This window comes from Apiospora aurea (genome assembly GCF_038362705.1).
Source record: "Apiospora aurea strain CBS 24483 chromosome Unknown utg000005l_segment0_segment0, whole genome shotgun sequence".
NCBI lineage: Eukaryota > Fungi > Ascomycota > Sordariomycetes > Amphisphaeriales > Apiosporaceae > Apiospora > Apiospora aurea.
Window position 1 is genome coordinate 3,571,777 of NW_027117392.1, and position 21,832 is coordinate 3,593,608.

General features: G+C 54.1%; 6 protein-coding genes across 6 annotated transcripts; 3 read left to right on the forward strand and 3 right to left on the reverse strand.

Moving 5' to 3' along the window:
- Nucleotides 1-1,021: 1,021 nt before the first annotated feature.
- On the reverse strand, nt 1,022-2,546 carry PG986_007655 (26S protease subunit rpt4; the record flags this gene model as incomplete). Its single annotated transcript, XM_066843877.1, has 5 exons — nt 1,022-1,046; nt 1,183-1,278; nt 1,347-1,803; nt 1,868-2,254; nt 2,336-2,546. The coding sequence occupies 5 exons, from the start codon at nt 2,544-2,546 to the stop codon at nt 1,022-1,024; spliced, it is 1,176 nt and encodes a 391-aa protein (XP_066699989.1).
- A 449-nt stretch (nt 2,547-2,995) lies between these two features.
- PG986_007656 (uncharacterized protein) lies at nt 2,996-3,935 on the forward strand (the record flags this gene model as incomplete). The annotated part of the gene is given in 4 exon segments (XM_066843878.1): nt 2,996-3,082; nt 3,168-3,216; nt 3,270-3,432; nt 3,452-3,935. 4 exon segments carry the CDS (start codon nt 2,996-2,998, stop codon nt 3,933-3,935), a joined length of 783 nt encoding a protein of 260 aa, XP_066699990.1.
- A 116-nt stretch (nt 3,936-4,051) lies between these two features.
- PG986_007657 (cytidine and deoxycytidylate deaminase zinc-binding region) lies at nt 4,052-4,861 on the reverse strand (the record flags this gene model as incomplete). The annotated part of the gene is made up of 5 exons (XM_066843879.1): nt 4,052-4,118; nt 4,197-4,368; nt 4,444-4,537; nt 4,621-4,707; nt 4,790-4,861. 5 exons carry the CDS (start codon nt 4,859-4,861, stop codon nt 4,052-4,054), a joined length of 492 nt encoding a protein of 163 aa, XP_066699991.1.
- Nucleotides 4,862-5,497: 636 nt separating this feature from the next.
- Nucleotides 5,498-10,789, reverse strand: PG986_007658 (Lid2 complex component snt2; the record flags this gene model as incomplete). The annotated part of the gene is made up of 5 exons (XM_066843880.1): nt 5,498-7,255; nt 7,350-9,213; nt 9,277-9,760; nt 9,829-10,733; nt 10,782-10,789. 5 exons carry the CDS (start codon nt 10,787-10,789, stop codon nt 5,498-5,500), a joined length of 5,019 nt encoding a protein of 1,672 aa, XP_066699992.1.
- Nucleotides 10,790-15,600: 4,811 nt separating this feature from the next.
- On the forward strand, nt 15,601-18,852 carry PG986_007659 (DEAD/DEAH box helicase; the record flags this gene model as incomplete). The annotated part of the gene is made up of 9 exons (XM_066843881.1): nt 15,601-16,548; nt 16,600-17,080; nt 17,130-17,287; nt 17,343-17,566; nt 17,619-18,062; nt 18,113-18,340; nt 18,418-18,607; nt 18,660-18,765; nt 18,818-18,852. 9 exons carry the CDS (start codon nt 15,601-15,603, stop codon nt 18,850-18,852), a joined length of 2,814 nt encoding a protein of 937 aa, XP_066699993.1.
- Nucleotides 18,853-19,506: 654 nt separating this feature from the next.
- Nucleotides 19,507-21,499, forward strand: PG986_007660 (carboxylesterase; the record flags this gene model as incomplete). Its single annotated transcript, XM_066843882.1, has 6 exons — nt 19,507-19,673; nt 19,755-19,839; nt 19,927-21,132; nt 21,203-21,260; nt 21,344-21,414; nt 21,494-21,499. The coding sequence occupies 6 exons, from the start codon at nt 19,507-19,509 to the stop codon at nt 21,497-21,499; spliced, it is 1,593 nt and encodes a 530-aa protein (XP_066699994.1).
- Nucleotides 21,500-21,832: the final 333 nt, after the last annotated feature.

Below are 21,832 nucleotides of genomic sequence, written 5' to 3' on the forward strand. Positions count from 1 at the left end.
ACAGATAATCCTAGACTGCCAATGGGATATTTGGTCGTCAGGAGTACATTTATGTGGAATGTTGACCGCCTATTCCTTGCACCGCCAATGCGCATAAGGCTCGTGTCGGCAAGGGAGACCAATGGCGACATCGTCAATAATGATGATGGCGCATAAATTGTGCGTGTGGACGTCGTCCAAGAGAGCATGACTGAGAAGAATAAAGCGGTATCGGCGGACGGTGAGAGTGAACGGGAGAAGTGCCCCTCGACGAGTTACAAACTAAGGCGAGAGGATAAGACAGACAACCACGAACAGATCCAAACCAGGCGACTGCTTCTCAAATGGGAATTTAAGAACTGCCTGTGGTACCTCGAATAATTGCCCCTGCCCACTTCATTCATCCTCGCAGAATATTGCACTTGCTGTAGATGAAAGTAGTGATGGGGCAATGGCAGCTCGGGAAGGGGCGCTTTAGGGGGAACAACATGCGCCTTCCTTCCCGTTTTTTGCCCTGTTTTGGGAGCAAGGTATGTTGACTGGAAACCTTTGCTCGGTCATTCTAGTGATATAAGTAAGGTATATATGGCATCAGATTGACCAAGCCTGGAGGGAGCAGACACCGACTTTGGGCGCCGTCCAAATCAATATCGGTACGTTCGAGGTATTGTTTGAGGGGCTTAGCTGCCTGCACGCTGCCAGGAAGAGCGCCGTGATCCAGGACAAGGTGGTTGATTTGCGTTTCCTGGAAAGCATGCCCCAATACGTCGTACAAGAGGTGAAGTCGGGTTGGGGGGTTGGGGGCGGGGGAGAATACCGTATTTTGTTTGCTCCAGTCGATTCCTAGGAGTATGCGTTGATGAAAGACGGCATGCACATAGGAGTGGTGGGCTTTTTCGATACTGGTGATGGTGCTCTCTTTGGCATTGGGGACATTAGCTAGCTATCTATGTTACATGACGAGTCGTTCCTAATGATATCATTTGATACTCGCAAGTCCGCAAACTTGACTTCTCCCCTACTCAACTCCTCGAATTCAGAATCAAATGACCTTGTACTCGATTTTGCTATATAATACGTTAGTATTGGTCTTTGATGCAATAGTATGTCTCAGAAGGGGATGTAGGCAACTCTAGGTCAAGCCGCAAGGGCTTTTCCGAGATGCACCACATTCGTAAGAAATTGGGGCAGAGAATCACTTACCCTTCGAGCTTCTTGCTTTCTCCTAGCTTCCTGACAGCCTTGTTGAAGTCGTCTTGGCTGATTGCGTCGCGGTAGTCCTTGATGGCAAAGAGACCCCTGAATCGTCATGTTAGTCAAGAACGGGCAGCAAACCCCAAAAAGCCGCGGTCAAGTGGGGTACTTACGCTTCAGTAACGACGTTTCGCAAGTCGGCACCGTTCAGTCCGTCGCTCATCTTCACCACGCTCTCGAAATCGATCTCGCCATCTGTTACGACGCTTTGGGCGTGAATCTTCAGAATCTCGAGGCGGCCCACTTCGTTCGGCAGCGGAATCTCGATCTTGCGGTCCAGTCGTCCGGCACGGAGAAGCGCAGGGTCGAGTGTGTCGGGCCGGTTGGTGGCCATGATGATCTTGGTCTTGCCCAAGTAGTCGAAACCGTCGAGCTGGTTCAGCAGCTCCATGAGTGTTCGCTGGATTTCTCGATCTGCGCTAGTTCCCTCGGAGAAACGGCGTCCACCAATGGCGTCAATCTCGTCCATGAAGATAATGCAAGGCTCGTGCTCCTTGGCGTAGCCGAACATCTCTCGGATCAACCGGGCAGACTCTCCTATGTACTTGTCCACGATAGCTGAAGAAACGACTGTACTCCCGATAGTGGTTAGCACGGGCAAACGGAGAATGGCAGGGCAGTAGCAAATGCTTACCCTTTAGGAAGTTCGTCTCCAGACTGCTGGCCACAGCTCTGGCCAACAAGGTCTTGCCGGTTCCGGGAGGTCCGTAGAGTAAGACACCCTTGGGCGGCTTGATGCCCACTCTGAGGAAGAGCTCGGGGTTCTTCAAGGGAAGTTCGATGACTTCTCGTAGCTCGCGAATCTGGTCGTTGAGACCACCGATACCGGCAAAGCTGACCTGGCCGGGGTCCTCCAGCGACATGTTGTAGACGAGCGGGTCGACCTCTCTCGGCAGCATGCGCATGATTGTGAGGGTAGTCATGTCTAGCGCCACCCGGGTTCCCTGCTTCAGCTTGGCCTTGTCGACTTTTGATCTGCATCCCACGACATAACGAGGGCCCGAAGACGCCTTCACGATGACTATTAGGAAGAAGAGCTTGTGGTCAGCATATTATCATGGCGTTATTGGGGATATGAAGCAAGAAGCGCAACATGGCTTACATCTCTCTTCGTCCAGTTGCTTGAGCACCTCGCCTATTATTTGTCCCACACTCTGGAGCGCCTTGATGTTGTCCTCGGTCTGGTCGTAGTCCTTGGCCAGGCCCTTGATCTCCAGTCGCAGTGCTTTCAGCTTGGCTTCCCATTCTCTCGACTCGATAAGCTTGTTCCGGAGCGCCTGCAGCGCGTGGTCACGCTCTTGGTCGGACGCCATGACGTATTGCGGTCGAAAGCGGTCGGGTTCGTGTGGTAGGTAGACTGCACAAGTTAAAATTGAGCGTGGTCGTTCTTGTTCCGGCCGTTAGAATGGGCGCAAAACGAATTGAAGATGGAGATGGTGGAAGTCGATGGCAAGGTAAGCGTCGAGACGGGCGTCGTTTGAAGAAGCTCCAGATCGGAGCTCGATGATGAGGCTGGCCCGAATGATGCAGCTCCAGTTGCCTGGCCTCCTCTGGCCAGCTGACTAACTCCGGCGCTAATGTGGGTTGCCTGGTTACCTAATCCATTCGTCCAACCTTGTTCACTCAACTATTCGACGCGACCTTCACCTTGTACCTCACCTCCCTCAGGAATAATATTTAGTCACCGTGAATTCACCACCTGCCTCGGTTCGTTTGCGGTTTCTGGTTGAGCCTTGGTCTCGTTTTATTTATTTATTCAAAGATGGCTGGCCTGGTTGCATACGGAAGCAGCGATGAGGAAGATGAAGTTGAAGTTCCACAACCACCAACTGCTGCTGCTGCAAAGGAGGTAAGAAGCACACTAAGGAAAAGTACACGCGAGAGTACCTTTCATGAACGGAACAGCGGGCAGCACTGATTGTTTCTGAGGCCAGCCACTGAAATCACCCCCAAAAGCACCCACCGAGCCCAAACATGCATCAGGTAATTATATATACGCCCTCAACCGTGAGAATAAATTACTGAAATAATTGCAGATACAAACCCCAAGGCCGAGCCAGCAGCTCAGTCTGCGCTGGCCGAGCCGTCTGGCGTGATAGGGCCCATGCCGCAGCAAGGAGACGCCAACCCTAGCTTTCCGCCTCTGGAGGACGCGCCCACAGAAGATGAGGAGGCCGCCGCCCTGGTCCTGCCCCCCCGGTTCCCCCTACTCGGCGAGCCGGGCGCTGCTGCGGAACCTCACGCTGCCGCGGGTGCCCAACATGGACATCCCGCCCTCGCCGCCGGGCTCGCCGCCGCCCGGGATCAGCAGGAAGTTCGAGCAGTTCCTCGAGCTCAAGAAGAACGGCGTGCACTTCAACTCCAAGATCGCCCAGTCCCCGGCGCTCAAGAACCCCGGCCTGATGGACAAGCTCATGAACTTCGTCGAGATCGACCACAAGGGCCAGTACCAGACGACGCTGGGGCCGGACCTGTGGGATCCCGCTGCCTTCCCGAGGGAGGCGTACAAGGAAGGGCTCCGGCAGAGCCAGGCGGATATAAGCCAGGCACGGGCGCGGAAACAAGGTGCCCCGGTGGAGTTTGTGGCGGCGTCTCGGGGCAGTCGAGAGACGACACCTGTGCAGAAGGGGACGGACGGCCAGAAGCAAGCTACAAGTGCTGCGTCAAATCCAAGCAAGAGGAAAACACGATTTGATACCTGATGGTTTGCGGAATCCGGTCTCAACTTTACTACACACATTTTCGTGTATCGCACTAGGGAACTTGTTGCTCTCTTGTTATATATAAACTTTAGACCCTGTACAATTCTTGCCAAGATCTACGACGAAGGCCGCTTGATGCCTTCTTTCGAGTACACTCTTTCTTCCACGCCAATATCCTCGTTCCTATACGTGCAAACGGCGCACTTATTAGCGACATGGAAATCATACAGTAGACTGAGGGGAGATGGGTGTACGCCTTACCAAGCATCGGGCTTTTCTTCGATGAACTTCTCCATCAAGCTACGGCATGCCTCGTCATCCAACACAACGACCTCGACGCCCCGCTGCTTCAAGTACCCATCCCCGCCAAGAAACGTCTTGTTCTCGCCAATGACGACACGGGAGATGTCGTAGAGCAGGCAGGCCCCGGTACCTAACATGTTTCGATCGGAATCGTTTAGTTTATACAACCAGAGTTTCGTACGGCACAGTGGAGGCAGAAACTTACACATGTCGCAGGGTGACAAGGTCGTGTACATGGTGGCCCCCTTGTACGAAGTGGCCGGCAGCCGTCCAGCGTTCTGGAGCGCCGATGTCTCGCCCTGCACGGAAACGTTTCCCCATATGATTAGAATGCTCATGAGCAGGCTGGAAGGGTGCGGTGCACCCGGTCGATCGTCCTCACATGCAGAATCGGGTTTCCAAGCTGCATTCGCATGTTGTGGCCTCGGCCAAGGACCGTGCCGTCAGCGGCGATCAGGGCCGCTCCGATCTGGTCAAATCATCAGCCCAATATGCTCCTTCGGATCCATCATGTGCTACAAAGTTTGGATGTGGGGGGATAGGGAACGAACCGGGATGCCACCCTCATCGTACGAGATCTTGGCCTCCTCGAAGGCTATAGCGAGCCCCTTAGCGTCATCCATTTTCGTCCGTCTTGTACCAAGGGCGGATTGTACCAACAAAGTGTTTTGTATCAAGAAAAAGAGGTAGCAAAAAGCTTGAGGTGGCAAACTGGTATTCGTACTGGGTCACATGTTTTGCATCAGTTCGGCTCCGCTCCTATATCGCCAGGCTTTCTTTATCAGTTAACTGATAAGGTATTCTTCGAGCCGGGACTTCTGGTGCGGATGCCCCGCCCTCTCTTCCTGGCCCGGCCCGAACGGACTACGACAGGGGGGATAGATACTATACTATACTGTATCATACAGATGCTAGGTCGGAAATCACAAATAGCGAAATGAATGGAGACCAATAGATTATACCAACAAAGTTCTGCGCTTCATTTTGTCTATCTTAGGTTTGATGGCTTCCATCTATACCCGTACTCATAGGAATCGTGGAGCATTGCAGCAACGACGCTTTCATCAGACCAGAATCCCATTATCTAATTGTACAATGCATACAAGTCAACCGACCCGAGAACGCTGAAAAAATACCAATATGCTAACAGGGCTTCCGCCCGTACACCATCCATGATCGCCCTTTGACGCCCTTTTCAAACACAGCACTTCGCTTGAAAATACCCATGGAACCCAGTACACGGTTTTGTAAATGCTCTATCACGAAAGGAGATTGCGCAGAGAAGGACTTGCGCTGGCTCCGCTGGCCGCACGTCCATCGCTCGGCCGCGGTGGGTTGTTGTTCGACATACTTGGTTCACGACTCATTGGCAAGCCGTCTCGCACTACTGGGGGGCTGCCATGCGGTGTTGAAAATGGCGATCGGTGGCCCAGAAGTCCCGCCGAAAACGAATGGTCTCCAGCTCTCGGCGGTGGTCCGCCGTTGGTAAGATTATGTAGTGAGTGGTGCGTGGGGTGGTGATAAGCAGGGAGATACGGCGCCGGGCCGCTCGGCACAGTAGGCGCTCGTCGAGGTGGTGAAGGTGGCATACCATTGGGCATGGGTTGGCCCATCACACTGTGATGATGAGACGGCCCCGGATGGTGCGAGATGGGTGCAATCGGCGGGGGACGGAGGTCGCGTAGATGATTTGGGTGCAACCCACTGTGGCCCCCAGGACCGCCATTCATATGATGTGCAGGCGGTGAGTGCTGTGTTGCAGTACGATGCCAGTCGCTGTATGATGTCCCGGTCGGGGGCGGAGGAGGGTAGTGATGTGGCGGCGGCTGGGTGATCGGAGCAGCCATGGGGCTGGGCGCGACATGCGGAGCATTCATGGCTTGCGGCGCAGGGGGTATAACTGAAGGAGCTTGCATGGGGGGCGGCGCAACGGGAGGTGCGACCGGCGCAAGGCCTGCCCAAGGACGTGGCTCGTACGCATCAGCTGGCGGATACTGGGCCGCAACAGCAACGGCCGGAGGGCTTGTCAGCGCCGCGGCAAGAGCCGGCGGTGCTCGTGCAGTGTCAATCTGCGGCGGTGCAGTCTCTTCTGGGGGAGACGGCATGTGAGGGGCGGGCTTCCGGCCAGCCTTCTTGCACTTGTGACATTGGAAAGTCCGTTGATCGACAAACTTCTGCGCCTCGGTGCCCAAGGAACCGTAGTGGCCATTGGCCAATGCCTTTTCGTGCACTTTATCAATAGGCCACCACTTCGGGCTGATGTCGACGCCGCAGGTGATGCAGACCTTGTCGCCTTTGGGACGATCTGCATACGACGGCTTGTAGGTGCCATCGTAGTTGGAGATGATTTCCAGCAGCTTGGCCTTCCTCACAGTGCCGGTAAGCGCCTCATCTGCCTGTTTGAAGTTCTGCACGAAAAGTTGGAGAGCATTGAGCCCTGCAGAGCCTGTGTTGTCGTCACCTTCTTGATTGACCGTATCGTGCATGCGGTGGACCACTGTCTTAACTGGGACGTGTTCCTTGCACCAGACTGTGGCTGACATCGAGCCCGTTTCCCCGTTGATGTTAACGATGGTGGCTTGGTCGCGGCGCGAGCCCTTCACAGGCGAGACCTCGAAGCCTAGGAGGTACCCGGCTTGCCGAGCGCACTCAACATGGATCGGAGCTTTGCAGTGATGGCAATGCACACATGCACCACCCTTCGCTTTGCAGACCCGGCATACTTCATGATATCGGGCATGATTTATCAGCGGGACGCCCTCGGCGGGACTTAAAGCCTTGGGATTGCCGAATCGGATTTCCGGTGCCCACACCGCACAAGAGACATGAACCCAGTTGTTGTCAGCAGTACGTTTCAACGGTTCTCTGGGGTTCAGAGGACGGTTCAGCTCCTCTTGCTTCTTGTGATAATAATCTGCGGCTTTCTGCGCAGCTTCACGTTCTTGGCGGTCCTTTTCCCGGTCCTTTTCTGTCTTTTTTCTTATGCGTGTTCTTGGGCGGTTCGACAAAGTCGTGTTCTGTAGTCTCAATGGGACACAGCAGACATTTGTAATTCTAGGGGCCAGTTAGTATCGTTGGGACGTTGGAGAAAACGTTGGTGCTGCCACTTACAAGTGAGACCTGGGGGTTTTTGTCGTTCAGACATGTATCACAAGTCCACTTCCCAGGTTGTCGGTTGTCAACCACGCCATAGCATTTCCGATGGACGCTCAGACGGCACTCTCTACAAGCCACAATTTGGTCTCCCACAGGCTCCAGCTGCCCACATACGGCGCAGGGCAAAGTTCGGGGTTTCGGGATCTCCGGGACGGGAGGAGGCGCCGGCTTTTCGACCGCCACTTTCTCCTTCTTCTTGGGAGGCGCGACAACACCAGACATACTGCCGGAGTCGGAGGCGTTTAGCTCAGCTTCCTTGTCTGCAAGGGTCTTAAGCTTCTTCCGCGGCGGAGGCTCCACTGTACCGTTCGGCGGAGGAGCAGACGCACTCGGTGTGGCCGAAGCACTGGGCGTGCTGTAGACCGTGGCGCTCATCATTTCATTTGCTGTGGCCAATTCCTTGAGGAGCTCCTCGTCCACGCGTCGTTTCCATGCGCGGCCACCAGAAGCCTGCACCTTCTTTGCCAGTTCCTCCATGTCCTCCCATTGAATGGCGTAACGTCGCCAGAGTTCGGCACAGCGGCGGCAGAGGGCAACAATATACTGTACGCCTTTGTCCTTGTTCTTGCCGCTGCCTTCAGTCACCATGGCTTGAGTCACGTTAGGCGCCCTCCGCCATTGCCTCGAAGACTTTGTCGTACAGAACTTGCACATGAAATTCCGCTTGCGTTCCACAGCCTTTTCGGTATCGAAAGCGGAGTCGTCCTGGTCGTCGGCCACATCATCCTGGAACTTGCTGGCGGTGGCTTCAGCCTTCCTAAGCTCTTTCTTGCCTTTCCTTCCCGAGTAGTTGCCCCAGATCTGTTTGCCCCTGTCCGTCTTTTTCCACGTATAGTAGAAACGGACTATGTCTTTGTGTTTGACGGTTTTGACATGCCGTGTAACATAGAGCAGCTCAGATCCAAACTTACTGACAGCCTCTTCAAACTTCTTGAGCTCTGTAGCGCTCAGCTGAGGCTCCTTGAACACCGCATGGTCTGTCTTCTTGGTCGCTTCAAGGGCCTTGGTGGCATTGAACTTGTTCTTGAAGAGCTCGTCTCGTGCCACGTCCTGAAGATTGGTCGAGCGCTTGGGGAGATCCAAAGATGTCGCAAAAGCTTCGGCGCTGGTCATGTACTTGTCAATCTCTTGGGATGTGATTGATGCGCCGCACTCCTCCGCTGGCTTGTACAGCAACTGCGCCGTGTTATTCGGGTCGTCATTGTCATAGTCCTCGCCACGTGCAACATAGCCTGCAGGTTCATCCTGTACCCATTTCGGCCGTTTTTCACGGGCCAGCTTGTCAGCTTCGATGGCCGCGAGGACTTCCTTCGAGTGCTTGCCGTCTTTCCTGCTGCCTTTCTTGATCTCCAGTGGCTTGACGAGCCTCACAGCATGGCCATACCATGGCAGAACATTGGCTTGATGCTTGGGGCCCTGGCGTGACCCAGCTCTGGGATAGATGCGGTCGTCGTAGTCGAGAGCGTCTTCGGGCTTGCAATGTATCCCCAGGTATCGATATGGCCAGAGACTAGCATGGTACATCTGCTCGGCCGTCGCAGGCTGATGGGTGTCATCAATGCCGTCGGCCGGGCTCGTGCCGTTGGTGTTGGCGCCATGCTCGTCGTCTTCCTCGTCCCAGTACTCCTCCTCCTCAGCTTCGGGATGTGGGTCCAAAAGGCTTGGCGTGTTCCGTGCTTCCAGCTTCCTTTCCTGGGCGCGACTGCAGGCTGCGCAAGCCCAAGCGAACCCACGCGACGGCTTCTTCAAGAGAGGCGGCCTCACGCAGTTCATATGATACGTCTGCTGGCAGACTGCGCAGTCGACGGAATCGTTGCTGCTATGGTATGAGTGACGTCCGGTCATTTGGCTTGAGGGCCGGGGATTAGCGTGGTCAACTTACTTGGCACAATAACCACTACATCGCTTACAGAGTTTGACGGCACTGGTAAACTCTTTGGCGCGGCCTTGCTCGACCAAGATGTACTTCCATCGCTCATCCAGCACTTTCTTGACTTTGCCCGGAACATTGACGATTTGCGAGCAGGGGATAACATCGTAGTTCTTTTGGATGTAGCGGTCATACAGTTTTTCGAACCAGAAGCAGTCGGGGATTTTTCGGTATGCGTCCATGCTCTCGATTTCGGCTTTATGGCGGATCTCGCACTTGCCGCGCAGTGCCGTCAATGGGCTAATGTCTGAATGCATGGTTGCAAAAACAAGTCGCGTATCGTTTACCTTCTTGCCAATGTCCTTGGGTCTGTAGTACCAATTAATTCGCAGCGCGTCGACCGGCTTCGAACTATCATTTTGCATGTGCAGGAACTCCATGATGCGACCCAGGTAATATGGCTCCCCGGGCGGCTCGCATACCAGATAGACGTGATCTATGGATTGTGTCAGCATCGTCACCCCAGCACAAACGTAATGCACCGTCGAAAACGCGAGGTCCTACCATTGTGTTGTAGTACAGTCCCATCATCTGCGATCATCTTTCCGTCCTTCGGTTTTGCGCCACAATTCTCAAAGCTTAGCATATTTGTCTCCCGGAAACCTGCGCCGGTACCACCAGAGGCAGCGGTAGGAGCTGCTGCTGCGCTGGCCGTGCTCCTCCTTGTGCTCGCGGTAGCTGTAGACGCATTTGAGCTTTGCGTGGTAGTAGCTGCTGCTGTGTGCGCATGCGCGCCATTGGCAGTAGATTGATTTGCAGCTTTGCGCTTCTTTGACGAGGATGACGATGCACTTGAAGGCATAGCGGTTGCAGAGCCGGCAGCAGCAGATTGATGGTCCTTTGTTGCGGTTGTGCTCGGCTTGCCGTCATCCGTGGAAGTGGCGGACGTCGCGGTGGTGGTGGTGGTGGTGGTGGTGGCAGCGGTAGTGGCAGCAGTGCCTTTGCGAGAACTGGGAATGCTAGTTCGTGGAGCATCTGAGTTGCCATTTGCTGAATTGCCCGCTTGCCGCGATGCTTTCTTTGGTTCCTCTTCCTTCTTCTCCGGCGCGGCATCAAACATCTCCATGTCCGCGTCTTTGTCCTCGGCGTAGTTGGGACGTGCCTGGCCACGGTTCCTCGAGCGCGTGCCGTACGGCGACGGCTGCGACGAGGACGACATGTTGTCTTTGGTGGCCGAATTGGCACCCGCAGCAGTGGCCGCAGATTTGCTCATGGGCTGCGGGGCGGCGACATGCTCAGGTGTGGCATTGTTTGTTGTTGGTTGTGCGGTTGGAGAGTGGGTGGTGTTGTGAGAGGAAGAGTTATTATGGGAGCCAGAGTCCGGGGTGGCCTTCGTGGAGGATGACGCAGGGTTTGGCTGATCCTGGGTACTGCTCACGCTTTGGGACTTTGGCGCCATGTCGAGATATCTAGAGGTGGCGCATACAAATCGGCGTGGTGGAACACCGAAAACTTACAGTGTCATGTGGGGGGCCCAAGTCGACGAGAAGCAACAGCCATGAATTCTATTAGGAAGCGGCCTCTACATGCATTCCAATACTCAAGACCTGGGCTGTCCTGGATTCACGACAGGCATGAGCTGACTAGCTGCAAGTGACCGTTTCAAGGGTTGATTCGAGGTTGGGTTAGCAATCCAATGCCGGTGTCATAAAAGCTGCCCGCCAAAAAGACAGCCAAGGTATGCCGAGAGCAAGGGCGTTGCGGGATGTCGTCCTTGAAAAAGGACGGGATGGGAAGGAGGACGGGGGTTGCAGACTGGAGGGAGAGAAAATAGTTTGATATAGGGCTAATACCTGGTCATCCCTCGATGGAGAATGGCCAGGTTTATCAATATGGAAGAGAGAGAGAGAGAGAAGACGGGAGACGGTGGGAAATGGGGTGTGTGATAGAAGGGAGGGAAGAAGTGGATTATGGACGTATATGTTCGAGAAAACTAAAGTCATATAGGTCTGGTAGATGGATGGAGGTAATGGACGGATGGCCCAGCCCAGGGCAGGAAGGAGAGAGAGAGAGAGAGAGAGAAGGCGCGCACGCGCAAGCGCGAGTGAGAGAGAGAGAGGATTAAGGCCGACGGGACATCAATGTAAAGGTAAGGCAAGGCAGTTGAAGGTCAGGTACGGTAGAGTCGAGTGATAAAGTAGGTAAAAGAGGTAGGCAAAGTCAAGCAGCCTGGCATGGCATGGCATGGCATGGCATGGCATTTCAGTCTGTCCAGTCCAGTCCCGCTCCGTCCAGTCGTGTCTTGTCTGGCAGTCTGGTCTGAACGTGGAAAGGCAAGGGCAAAAAACGAGAGGCAGAAGACTAATAAGGTACATGGGCAGAGGTACCCAGAGCATGCTAGTAATGCAAGTGTACCGTCGAGCGGCTCCACAAGTTAAGTTAATGTTAGAAAAGGGTCTAGTCTCCCATTGTCTGCCCAGGTTCAATTTTGGTAACAAGCCCAAGCCCAATTCTAGCCCCATGTCTCTTCTCACTCTTATTACTCCCTCGCGCGCTCCCACACGCACACACACACACACACCCTCTCTCGCGCTCACCTCACCTCCTCCAGTAGGTACCTTGCCTTCATCGCGGACGCTCGCTATTCGGCATTGGCAGCCATACTCCATGTAGGTGTATATATACAAATGCGTGTGCTTGTGTAGATGGAATATTTGTAGGTACATATGTCTATATCGTTTGCTTTGCCTGCGTAGGAAAAAGGGCATGAAGCTGGTCGGTCGGTCGGTCTGTCTGGTCGGTCTGGCTTCTTGGCCGTAGAGGCTTATGTTAGGGCTCCTGTATACCACCAACCCATACCAATATTTGGGATATCCCAACTACGCACGTCTACTACCCTGGGGCGACCACAATACATCAACACTCGTTGTGTATATCCGAGGTTATGGATGCCACACAACACTCTACTTCCGAATAGGGACGGAAGCCGACGTGTATCGTGGGAAGCACACGATACAACGATGCCTTGAACCTCACATCCACAGCCGCATCTGTAAAGGTTGACTCACCCACCTGGTCCTCACAGCTTGGCACTCCCAAATCCCCCCGGCTAGTAGAGGGAGGGTACAGGGAGGGCGAGTGCCTCTTTGTACGATATAAGCCCCGTTGGGCGGGATCCCATCCTGGTGGTAAATCTCACGTACTGACATCCACCTACGTAGAATTGTGGCGTATCTGTGTACTGAGCTGATTGAACTGAGTTGGCAAGCTGGCAAGCTGGCAAAGAAGTGAGAGCAAATCGCAGTGCTCTTCTTGATTGGGGCAATAGCGTCACGTTCTAGTGGCCAGGCCGTTCGAAGCCGGGTCAACAATCCATGGGCAAAGACATGGCAAAGGGTCTGCTGCTGCCACCGGCAGTACGATAGTCCAATACAGCTACGAATATGCATACCATCCATGCACAGGTGCTTTGTTTTTTCCTGAGGTTGCAAAAGATGGCCGCTACTGACTAGCAGAAGGAATTCGAACCCGATGTCAGATCGTCGAGAGACATAAGACGGAACATGAACCAACAAACAATCGCCCCATTGGGCTGTACGGGAACTGGTGGTGAGGGCTCTCCTACTGTACGTAGCGAGGGCTCGCTCATTCTTTGCAAGTCGGTCGGTCAGAGATCGCCGCTGGGCTTGCCAGCCCTCCGCATATTGGGGATTCTGATTTCCCAATGAGACGCTACGCAATCGAACTCCATCCCATCGCCTAATAGGCCAGCACTTGTTCGGCACCAAAATTCTTCTCAATCTGATCGGAGGTACGTACTGTTTTTTTTTCCTCATTGAGGCTGGGACACACAGGAATACCTACCGAGCACCTGCATGCGCCCTCTCTTGGTAAATGTGAGTAACCCGCGTTACCCATTGAGTTATTCGCTTCGTTGGTACCGTACGATGTAGGTAAGCAAGTATATAATAGGCCGCTGCATTTAGTTGCCGGAATAGTGCAAGGACAATACCTGGTGAACTGACGATTGCTTGCTTGCCGAGTGGGATCTACGCAGACAGTAGAATGTTTAACCCAATTCACTGTTGAAGTCTGGCTTGCCGGCGCCCCCCAGCCAGCCAAGTCTTCTTTCGAATCCTGATGAAACCGAAACGCCCCCACCCTCTATGGAAGGTCACACACACAGCTTGACAGACAGGGGTCACTTGACGATTGCGGTGCGGGCAAAGAGAGCGTTTGACCGGTGGCCATTGATGATATTGCATGCGGTTCTAAAACGTGCACACGGCAATAAAGAGTAGGAAGACCGGATAGGGAGCGAGGGCACACCGTCCAGCAGCAGCAAGGATAGGTACCTGACATTTGGAATCGGCCATAGCGTTTTCTCAGCTGCACTGGTTATTAGCCCGTCTATCACTACCTCCTAGTGATGGCGATGAATGATGGACAAGCACATCTGATGACGATGGCTATCCAATTGAAGATACATGTGTAACTGATCGCTTCCGCGTACCTCTGGAGTAGGGCTGCCGATCGAACTCAACTCAGCAAGGTCGGAAGCCTTTTGCGTCGATACATCATCCAGATATCTCCTTACCCTACCTCTCCTCTCCCCTTCCTATGCCTCCGCGCTGCCCACCCAGACACTAGTGCCAAACGTTTGTGCGCGACCTCACGATCCAGCGGCGACATGTACAATGGCATACACGTCTCGCGACGGTTATCGCTCGCGCGTCAATAGCCCCCTATACGATCTGGGTGCAGTAGGTACACAGCTCTCCGGTCGGTAAGAGGGTAACAATTCAATCAAAGTCGCCCCGAAATCTCATCACGGTCAAAGCTACCTTGCCTGCTACCACTACCACCACACATACTATACGTGCATCTGCAGCATGCACCCACTGGGCTTAGAAGCGAGGCGGTTTTCTCTTAGTGTGGGTCTGTCAGACAGGGATTGCGTGCAGACGTGCCACTAACCACGAAATGGTTTAAACAACGCATCCTTCACACGTCCAGATCAAGTGCGATCTCGTAGGCCGGCATTATTAGGCACACAATCTCAGACAACAACCCGGCATTCAGGTCCAAAAAATGAAGTCAGCGAATGTTAGGGGGCGTGGCGGCTCCTTCAGGCTTCTTCGCTGTCTGTGCCGGTGGTCATAGTGTACATGGTGTTGCCCAGGGATATATGGTGAGGCCCGCTACGCTCACACATCTACCCCGAGTCATTGGCCCCGTCTTCTTGTCGCTGGTTATCGAGCACCGTGATCGTGTTTGACCAGCACAAGAAGCGAAGGCGAAACTGAAAGGAGAGGTTCCGCAGACGGCCATGCTCGCCCCTCAAAAAGGATCTTGACAGGAAGAGCAGCACGGTAAACAAATCGCGATATACTACACTGCACGTACGATGCTTTATATCCGAAGGTCGTAGTCGCCTGGGAAATCAAGGTTCTCCATACGGACCATAATAAGCATGTTGATGCTTTGAGGGCCTGTAAGACTAGCGATTCCGGCCCAGGTGCCGAAAGCAAATCTTGCAGCGGATGACTTACGAATGTCTTGTATGCTGGAGGGGCCGCAGCAACCCGATCAAGTCAAGAGGAACATAGACCATCCTGTAGACGTCACCTGAAATAAGCATACCTACTTGCCCCATGCCATTTTTGTTTTTTGGTCGAGTGGTCAAGAAACTCCTTGTCTCGAGTGAAGCATAGCAGCAACACGAGCATATGTGATATGTACATGTGGGTGAATGTTGGTTGGGTTCAAATGTCGAAGGAACACTTCGGTCAGGCAAGGCCAGGCCAGCGTTGTAGAACGAGTACCTCCCCACATATCGGTGATGTGGGAAGGACAGAGAGGGCTTGTCTTGTCGGATATCTCAACCAGGCTGGCGTTCCGGATATTCCCAGCGTCAGGCTCCAACCTTCTCCATTTAGTGAGTTGAGAAATTGACGAACTTCGGACCTGACGTTGGATCGGGAACCAGGGGGAAACGCACGAGCCAGCCAATACAATGCAACCACTTAAATGACCCGAGGGTGCAGACCACGTGACTTCGTGCAGTGGGTAGAGGCTGGATTTCCCCTCCTCTGCACCTCGCGTCGCGTCAGGCTGTCGTTTACTGTTGTCGGCTGTGGGCAGAAATTTGAATAGCTTCGCTTTGGTCTCGGCGGGTCTTTGGGCAGTCTATAAGTTTTTGGTTTCGTTGCTTTCCGTTGACCGGATTCCATGCTGCGGGCGAGTCACGCGTTGGGCCCTGACGATCCTAGACAAACATGCCCGGCCCGTCCCTCCAATCACTTTCCGGTCTTGCCCCATGTTAGAAGGTACATTATGGCTTCACGACAGGGTGTATTCCACCACACCACTGTGCAAAATGTAGCTCAGCAACACAATACATATCACACCACTGCAGTCACTGGAACCAAGAGATCTTTCTCTACCGCCGACGTGCATGGCAGCAACCCCCAAGCGCTGGTGGACCGGACTGGATTTCAGAGAACATCCTCGGTCAGCGCAGCAACACCCAGGTTGCGTGCAAGTGCCATAGATGCCACAGACCCCGGGGCCGGCCAAGAGATATCCGAGTATTCTCAGAGGAAAGCGATATCGTCAACGCCTACGTCGTATGTAGACAGGGCGCTTCACCTGTCGCATCCCAGATATGCCCTTCCAGAGAGTCTGATCACGAACTTTGCTTCTCTTGGCATCAAGGACATATATCCCTGGCAAAAACAATGTCTCATGGGACCTGGGATCTTGACGGGAGAGAAAAATCTTGTTTACACGGCCCCAACGGGTGGCGGCAAATCGCTCGTCGCTGACGTGCTCATGCTCAAGAGGGTTCTTGCAGACTCGGACTCGAAGGCGCTCCTGATCCTTCCGTACGTTGCCCTGGTTCAGGAAAAGGTCCGATGGCTTCGAAACGCAGTACAGGGAATTCGGCGTAAGGAGCCCGAAGGAGCTTCCGAGAAGGAACCCGGGCTGTGGCGCAAGCGGGCAGACGAAGGGACCATTCGCGTTGTGGGCTTCTTCGGTGGCGGCAAGGTGAGAGCAACTTGGGCAGATTTCGATATCGGGGTCTGTACTTTCGAAAAGGCGAATGCCCTGATAAATACCGCCATAGATGATTATTCCATTGTCAAACTTCGAGCAGTTGTGCTCGACGAGCTGCATATGATTGACGATGACCATCGTGGCTATCTTCTGGAGCTCATGGCCACCAAGCTTCTGAGTCTCGAGCAAAATGTCCAGATTATTGGCATGAGCGCAACACTGTCTGTAAGTAGAGGCGTGTCCTAGGATATGCCTGCGGGCTGCTAATGTTCCCAGAACATCGACATATTGGCCAAATGGCTCGATGCCCATACTTACCAAACATTTTACCGGCCGGTTCCCATTGAGGAACACTTGGTTTACGAATCAAAGATCTATGCTGCATCAGCCACGGGTTCTTTGCTGAAAGCAGTTGGCCAGCTTGCTCCCAATGTCTTGCCTTCTCAGTCCACGTCAGCACACCTGAGGCTGATTCGTCCCTCTGACCACAAAGAATTCAAAGACCCTGTCCTCAATGCCGTCGTCGCTCTTGCCAACGAGACGGTGCGTTCTGGGTATGGCGTACTCATTTTCTGTAGCAGTCGGCCAGGCTGCGAGTCAGACGCCCGCTTGATTGCCCGCGTCCTGCCAGATGTGTACGAGATCGACCAATCGATCTCGGAGCAGAGGTCGGATCTCCTAGGAGAGCTTCGAAGTTTACCCACAGGGCTAGATCCTAGTCTTGCCGACACCATACCTTTCGGCGTTGCTTTTCATCGTATGTATTTGACGTATTGTGAGCGAGCATGGAGCTGACATGATTGCAGATGTAAGTATGGAACCGCGCTGTCTCCATCGTAGTCTAACAGGGATACAGGCGGGCCTAACGATTGAAGAGCGTGACCTTATTGCGAATGCCTACGACGGTGGCGTATTAAAGGTTATAGTTGCTACCTGTAGCTTAGCCGCCGGTATAAATTTGCCTGTACGCTCGATGCCGTTTCCTGAAACCGCAACCTCGTGACTAATTGGTGCTTCAGGCTAGGCGAGTAATCTTACACAATGCACGCATGGGCCGCGATCTTGTTGGCCCCTCTATGTTGCGGCAAATGCGTGGGAGAGCGGGACGGAAGGGTAAGGACGAGATTGGCGAAACTTATCTTTGTTGTCGCAAAGCCGACCTCGAGGAGGTTATCGGGTTGATGCATGCCGAATTGCCTCAGGTCTCCAGTGGGCTCATGACGGACAAGCACCGAATTCAACGGTAAGTGCTGGCCGATGGACTCCATGTTGCGGGATTACTGATGCTTGCTCAGCGCACTCCTGGAATCAGTTGCAATACGCCTCGCGACGGGGAGAGATTCGCTCGAGGACTTCGTGCGCAGGACCTTGCTAAACCAAACAGAGAGCTCAAGCACCGTACAAAGCCATGTCGAATCAGGTCTCAAGGACCTTAGCGAGATGGGCTTTATTGAATTTGACGACTCGGGAAACCATCAAGCCACCCAACTAGGCAAGGCTGTCGTGGCTTCTTCTCTGGAGCCAGAAGACGGTGCCTTTGTCCATCGTGAGTTGCAAAGGGCTCTGCGGGCTTTTGTAATGGATGGCGAAATGCACATTCTTTATACCTTCACACCAGTGCAGGACTTTTCCATCACTATTAATTGGAAGGTTTTCAGAGACGAGTTGGAAAGGCTGGACGAAAGTGGTCTACGAGTCCTTACGTTCCTCGGCCTGAAGCCCACAATGATCAATCGCATGTTAGTGGTATGCATGGTTGACGCGTCTCCCTTGGCTGACGTTTCCACAGGGCCCAAGGAGGGAAAATGAAGGTATCTACGCCCGAAGAGAAGGAACTAGCGCGGGTGTACAGCAGGTTCTACCTGGCTCTTCAGCTTCGAGACCTGTGCAACGAAGTGCCCATACATATCGTAGCACGGAAGTTTGACGTGCCCAGGGGTACAGTCCAGACTCTAGCCCAAACGTGCCAGGGCTTTGCGGCAGGAATGATCAAGTTTTGCCAACTCATGGGTTGGGGGTATGCCACATCTTTCCTTCCCAGCTCGTCGGCGGCTGTTCATTCAGCAGTCCCTTGGCTAACTAACATGGGAATAGTGTCATGGCGGCAGTACTGGACCATGTGGCCGACAGGCTTAAGGCTGGAGCTAAGGCCGACTTGCTGGCGCTCGCACAAATCACCTTTGTCAAAAGTCGGACCGCTCGAGTCTTCTACGAGAACGGTTACAAATCCGTTGCGGCTATTGCCAACGCTGACCCCAAAGAACTTGTGCCGGTTCTGATGCAGGTAGGGATCGTCACTTCAGAGTATATGATGCTGTATGCTGACAAGCCACCAGGCGCAACCGACAAAGCTACGCCTGAAAGAGAAGGACGAACAGAAGTACGAAGAGAAACTGTTGGCCAAGGCGAATGTGATCTCGGATTCTGCGAATCGACTATGGCGTAAGTGTCTACGGCTTCCGTACAGAACATGTCACGAACTGATTCATCATAGAAATCGAGATGCAACAAGAAATCGACGAGGAGTAGGGGTCGACACCATCCTGGGAGGCCAGTATGGAATTGGCACCGCTAGCGAGGTTGGCGCAGTAACGACCGGTGCGAGCTGATGCTAGACCGGTGCTTCGATGCGTCGGTGAATGACTGGATAAAGGCACTTTGAAGTTGTCGTGTACTAGAACTTAGGGGTTGATGTTGATAGAGTCGACCCTGTGATCAAGAATTGGAGCAAGGTATAAGAGGACCCGACATGAAGATCTATTAGGTAAGAGAGAAGTCCTGTCTCAAGAGCAATAGAAGCAACGCATCATTCTGTCAGTGTTTTGCGGTATCGAGGATCATAAAGATGTCGGCCATCAACGCAGGCCCGGTTTGCTTGAGTGTACATGCACATCTGTTATCGTCGATTTGCCCATGGGCTCGTGCTAGGAGCGCCAGACCTACACGACGATGCTACCCAAGACGCACCTGTCGGGGATCTTTCCGGCTTGCCAGGAATGGCGGGCCTGGCCTGCCGAAAACGGCAGCCCAGACTGCTGGTGGAGGAATACCCCGGGATGGGGATGCGCGGGGTATTGGGGTGATGCAGTCTAGCAGTGATGCCCGATATATAGGTAGAGGGATTGTCATCGCTTACGACAAAGCCCTATTTGAAGGGAGTCGAAGATAAGGACATACCCGATGATGGCATATCGACTGGTTGTGGCGCTGTCTCTGGCCCGCCTCGTTCTGGTCCAGAGCTTGGTTGCGTACCTTGACTATGGCACCTTTCAAGGCGTATACAACGCCGAGTATAACATCTCGTACTGGCAGAAGATCCCTTATGCGGCGCCGCCCGTGGGAGAGAACAGGTATGCCTACTAAGAACGGTCCCTTTGCGGGACTAGGGCCTACATATGTGTAGCGGGTGACTGAATCTTCGGCGTCGCCAGGTTTCGCGCGCCGCAACCGCCGCAGCCTGTCGGCGAGCAAGTGTATAACTCCAGCCAGCCATTTGACATGTGCCCCCAGAGAACGGTCAGTTTTATTTTGTGTTATATTGAGCAGCTCGACTCGCCGAATCCATTTTGCTGACCTGTGAAACTGATGTAAATGCGTGTGTAGGTCAATGGCTCCGAAGACTGCCTATACCTTGGGCTATATAGCCGACCCTGGACAGAGGGCCAGCCCCTACGCCCCGTTGTTGTGACCTTCTACGGTGGTGGCTTTGTCCAGGGCTCGGCCTCGTTCACGATCCCGCCCCCTGCGTACCCGATTCTCAACGTCTCGTCTTCCTCCGGTCACCGCAGTGGCCAGACCCACGCTAAGGAACGTGAAGACGATGGCATGCTCTTCGTGTATCCCAACTACCGCGTCAACGCCTTCGGGTTCTTGCCCGGACGCCAGGTGGCCGCAGATCTCCATTCGGACCCGAACGCCGGCCTGCTGGACCAGGAAGCGGCGCTCCGCTGGACGCAGAGGCACATCCGCCACTTCGGCGGCGACCCGACGCACGTCACCATCTGGGGCCAGTCGGCCGGAGGCGGCAGCGTGGTGGCGCAGACCATTGCCGCGCGACAACGACGTCGTTTGCGAGGCTCGGGCCCTGGCCCAGCCCCTCTTTCTCCTACCAACCCGCTCTTCCGGCAGGCCCTGGCGTCGAGCCCGTTCTGGCCCAAGACGTACCGCAACGAGGCGCCCGAGGCGCAGTGGCGCTACGACCGGCTCGCCAACCTGACAGGGTGCGGTGGCGCAGCCACCGTCGACAGTCTGCGGTGCCTGAAGCAGGTCGATATGCAGACGCTCCGTGAGGCGAGTTTGCAGGTCGCCCAGAGTAACAAGTACTCGACGTCGTACTACTCGTGGGTCCCCGTGATCGATGGGATATTCCTACCGGAGACCCTATCCGAGATTGCCGTCGGCACCGAGACTGCTGCCGCCACCGGTTCGCCGCGTCGGACGAACAGCACCTTGCCGTTCGCTTTCGCCATGTACAACACGCATGAGGGCGAAAGCTTCATCCCGCCCGGACTCGGAAGCGCGGAGGGAACGGGAGACTCTCCGTTCAACGCGTCTATTGCCTCGTTTCGCGAGTGGGTTGCGGGCTACCTGCCCGGGTTTTCCACCGCTGATCGCCAAAGGCTCGAGGAGCTGTACCCCGAAAGCGGGAGTACGGGCGCTTCGCCCGGCGGCGGCGGCGGCTACAATGACACGTATACCAGGGCCGGAATAGTGTATCGCGACTCGGTGCTTGCCTGTCCGGCGTCAAAGGGTGCATGGCTAGGCGAATACACTATCGCACCGGCCAAGCATGCCTCCGACGTGTACTGGGTAAGTGCGCGCGCAAGGGGGGGTTTGCACATTGGACGAACACATAAACTAAACTTCAGTGACTTCATAGTGGAATTCGGTCAACCCGACCCAGCAAACAGATTGTATACATTATGAGGGCTATGCCGGTAAGTAATAACTGATGTCTGGCCACCAAAGGCGTCTGATGGGTATTCTATGATACAATCCTGACTGACATCCCGATAATAAGGGGCGATGAATTCCTTCTTCATGACCGGAGACCCTAACGCTATGAAGCTGACCCCTGAAGACGTCCCCGACGTACCACCCTTGAAGTCTGGTCTAGAATATGTGGTTGATGCTCGGGGCTTCTCAACGGCGAGACTCGCCAAATTCCAAGATGTAACTTTTGGTTGCGCATGGCACCTCATGTACCCATATAATGCCTTCTCGCAATATGTCTTCAGCTCCCCCATAGCTGAATATTTATTCTTATTCCTTTATTTCAGACGTCAAGTCAGATCAGGTTGGTCGTCGGTGCCGTCTCGACCACGCGTTTCGAATGACACGTAAAATCCAGAGGTAGAGAATCCAAAGGGTACGGCAGAATCCCATGACCATGTTATTTATATATACCCGGTTCCTGCAGAGACGAACCCACATCCACGAGCGCACCCTGATTGTCGGAAGACCGGCTCTCTCACACGGCCAAGTCAAGTAAACGGCGAGGCCTTGCAGA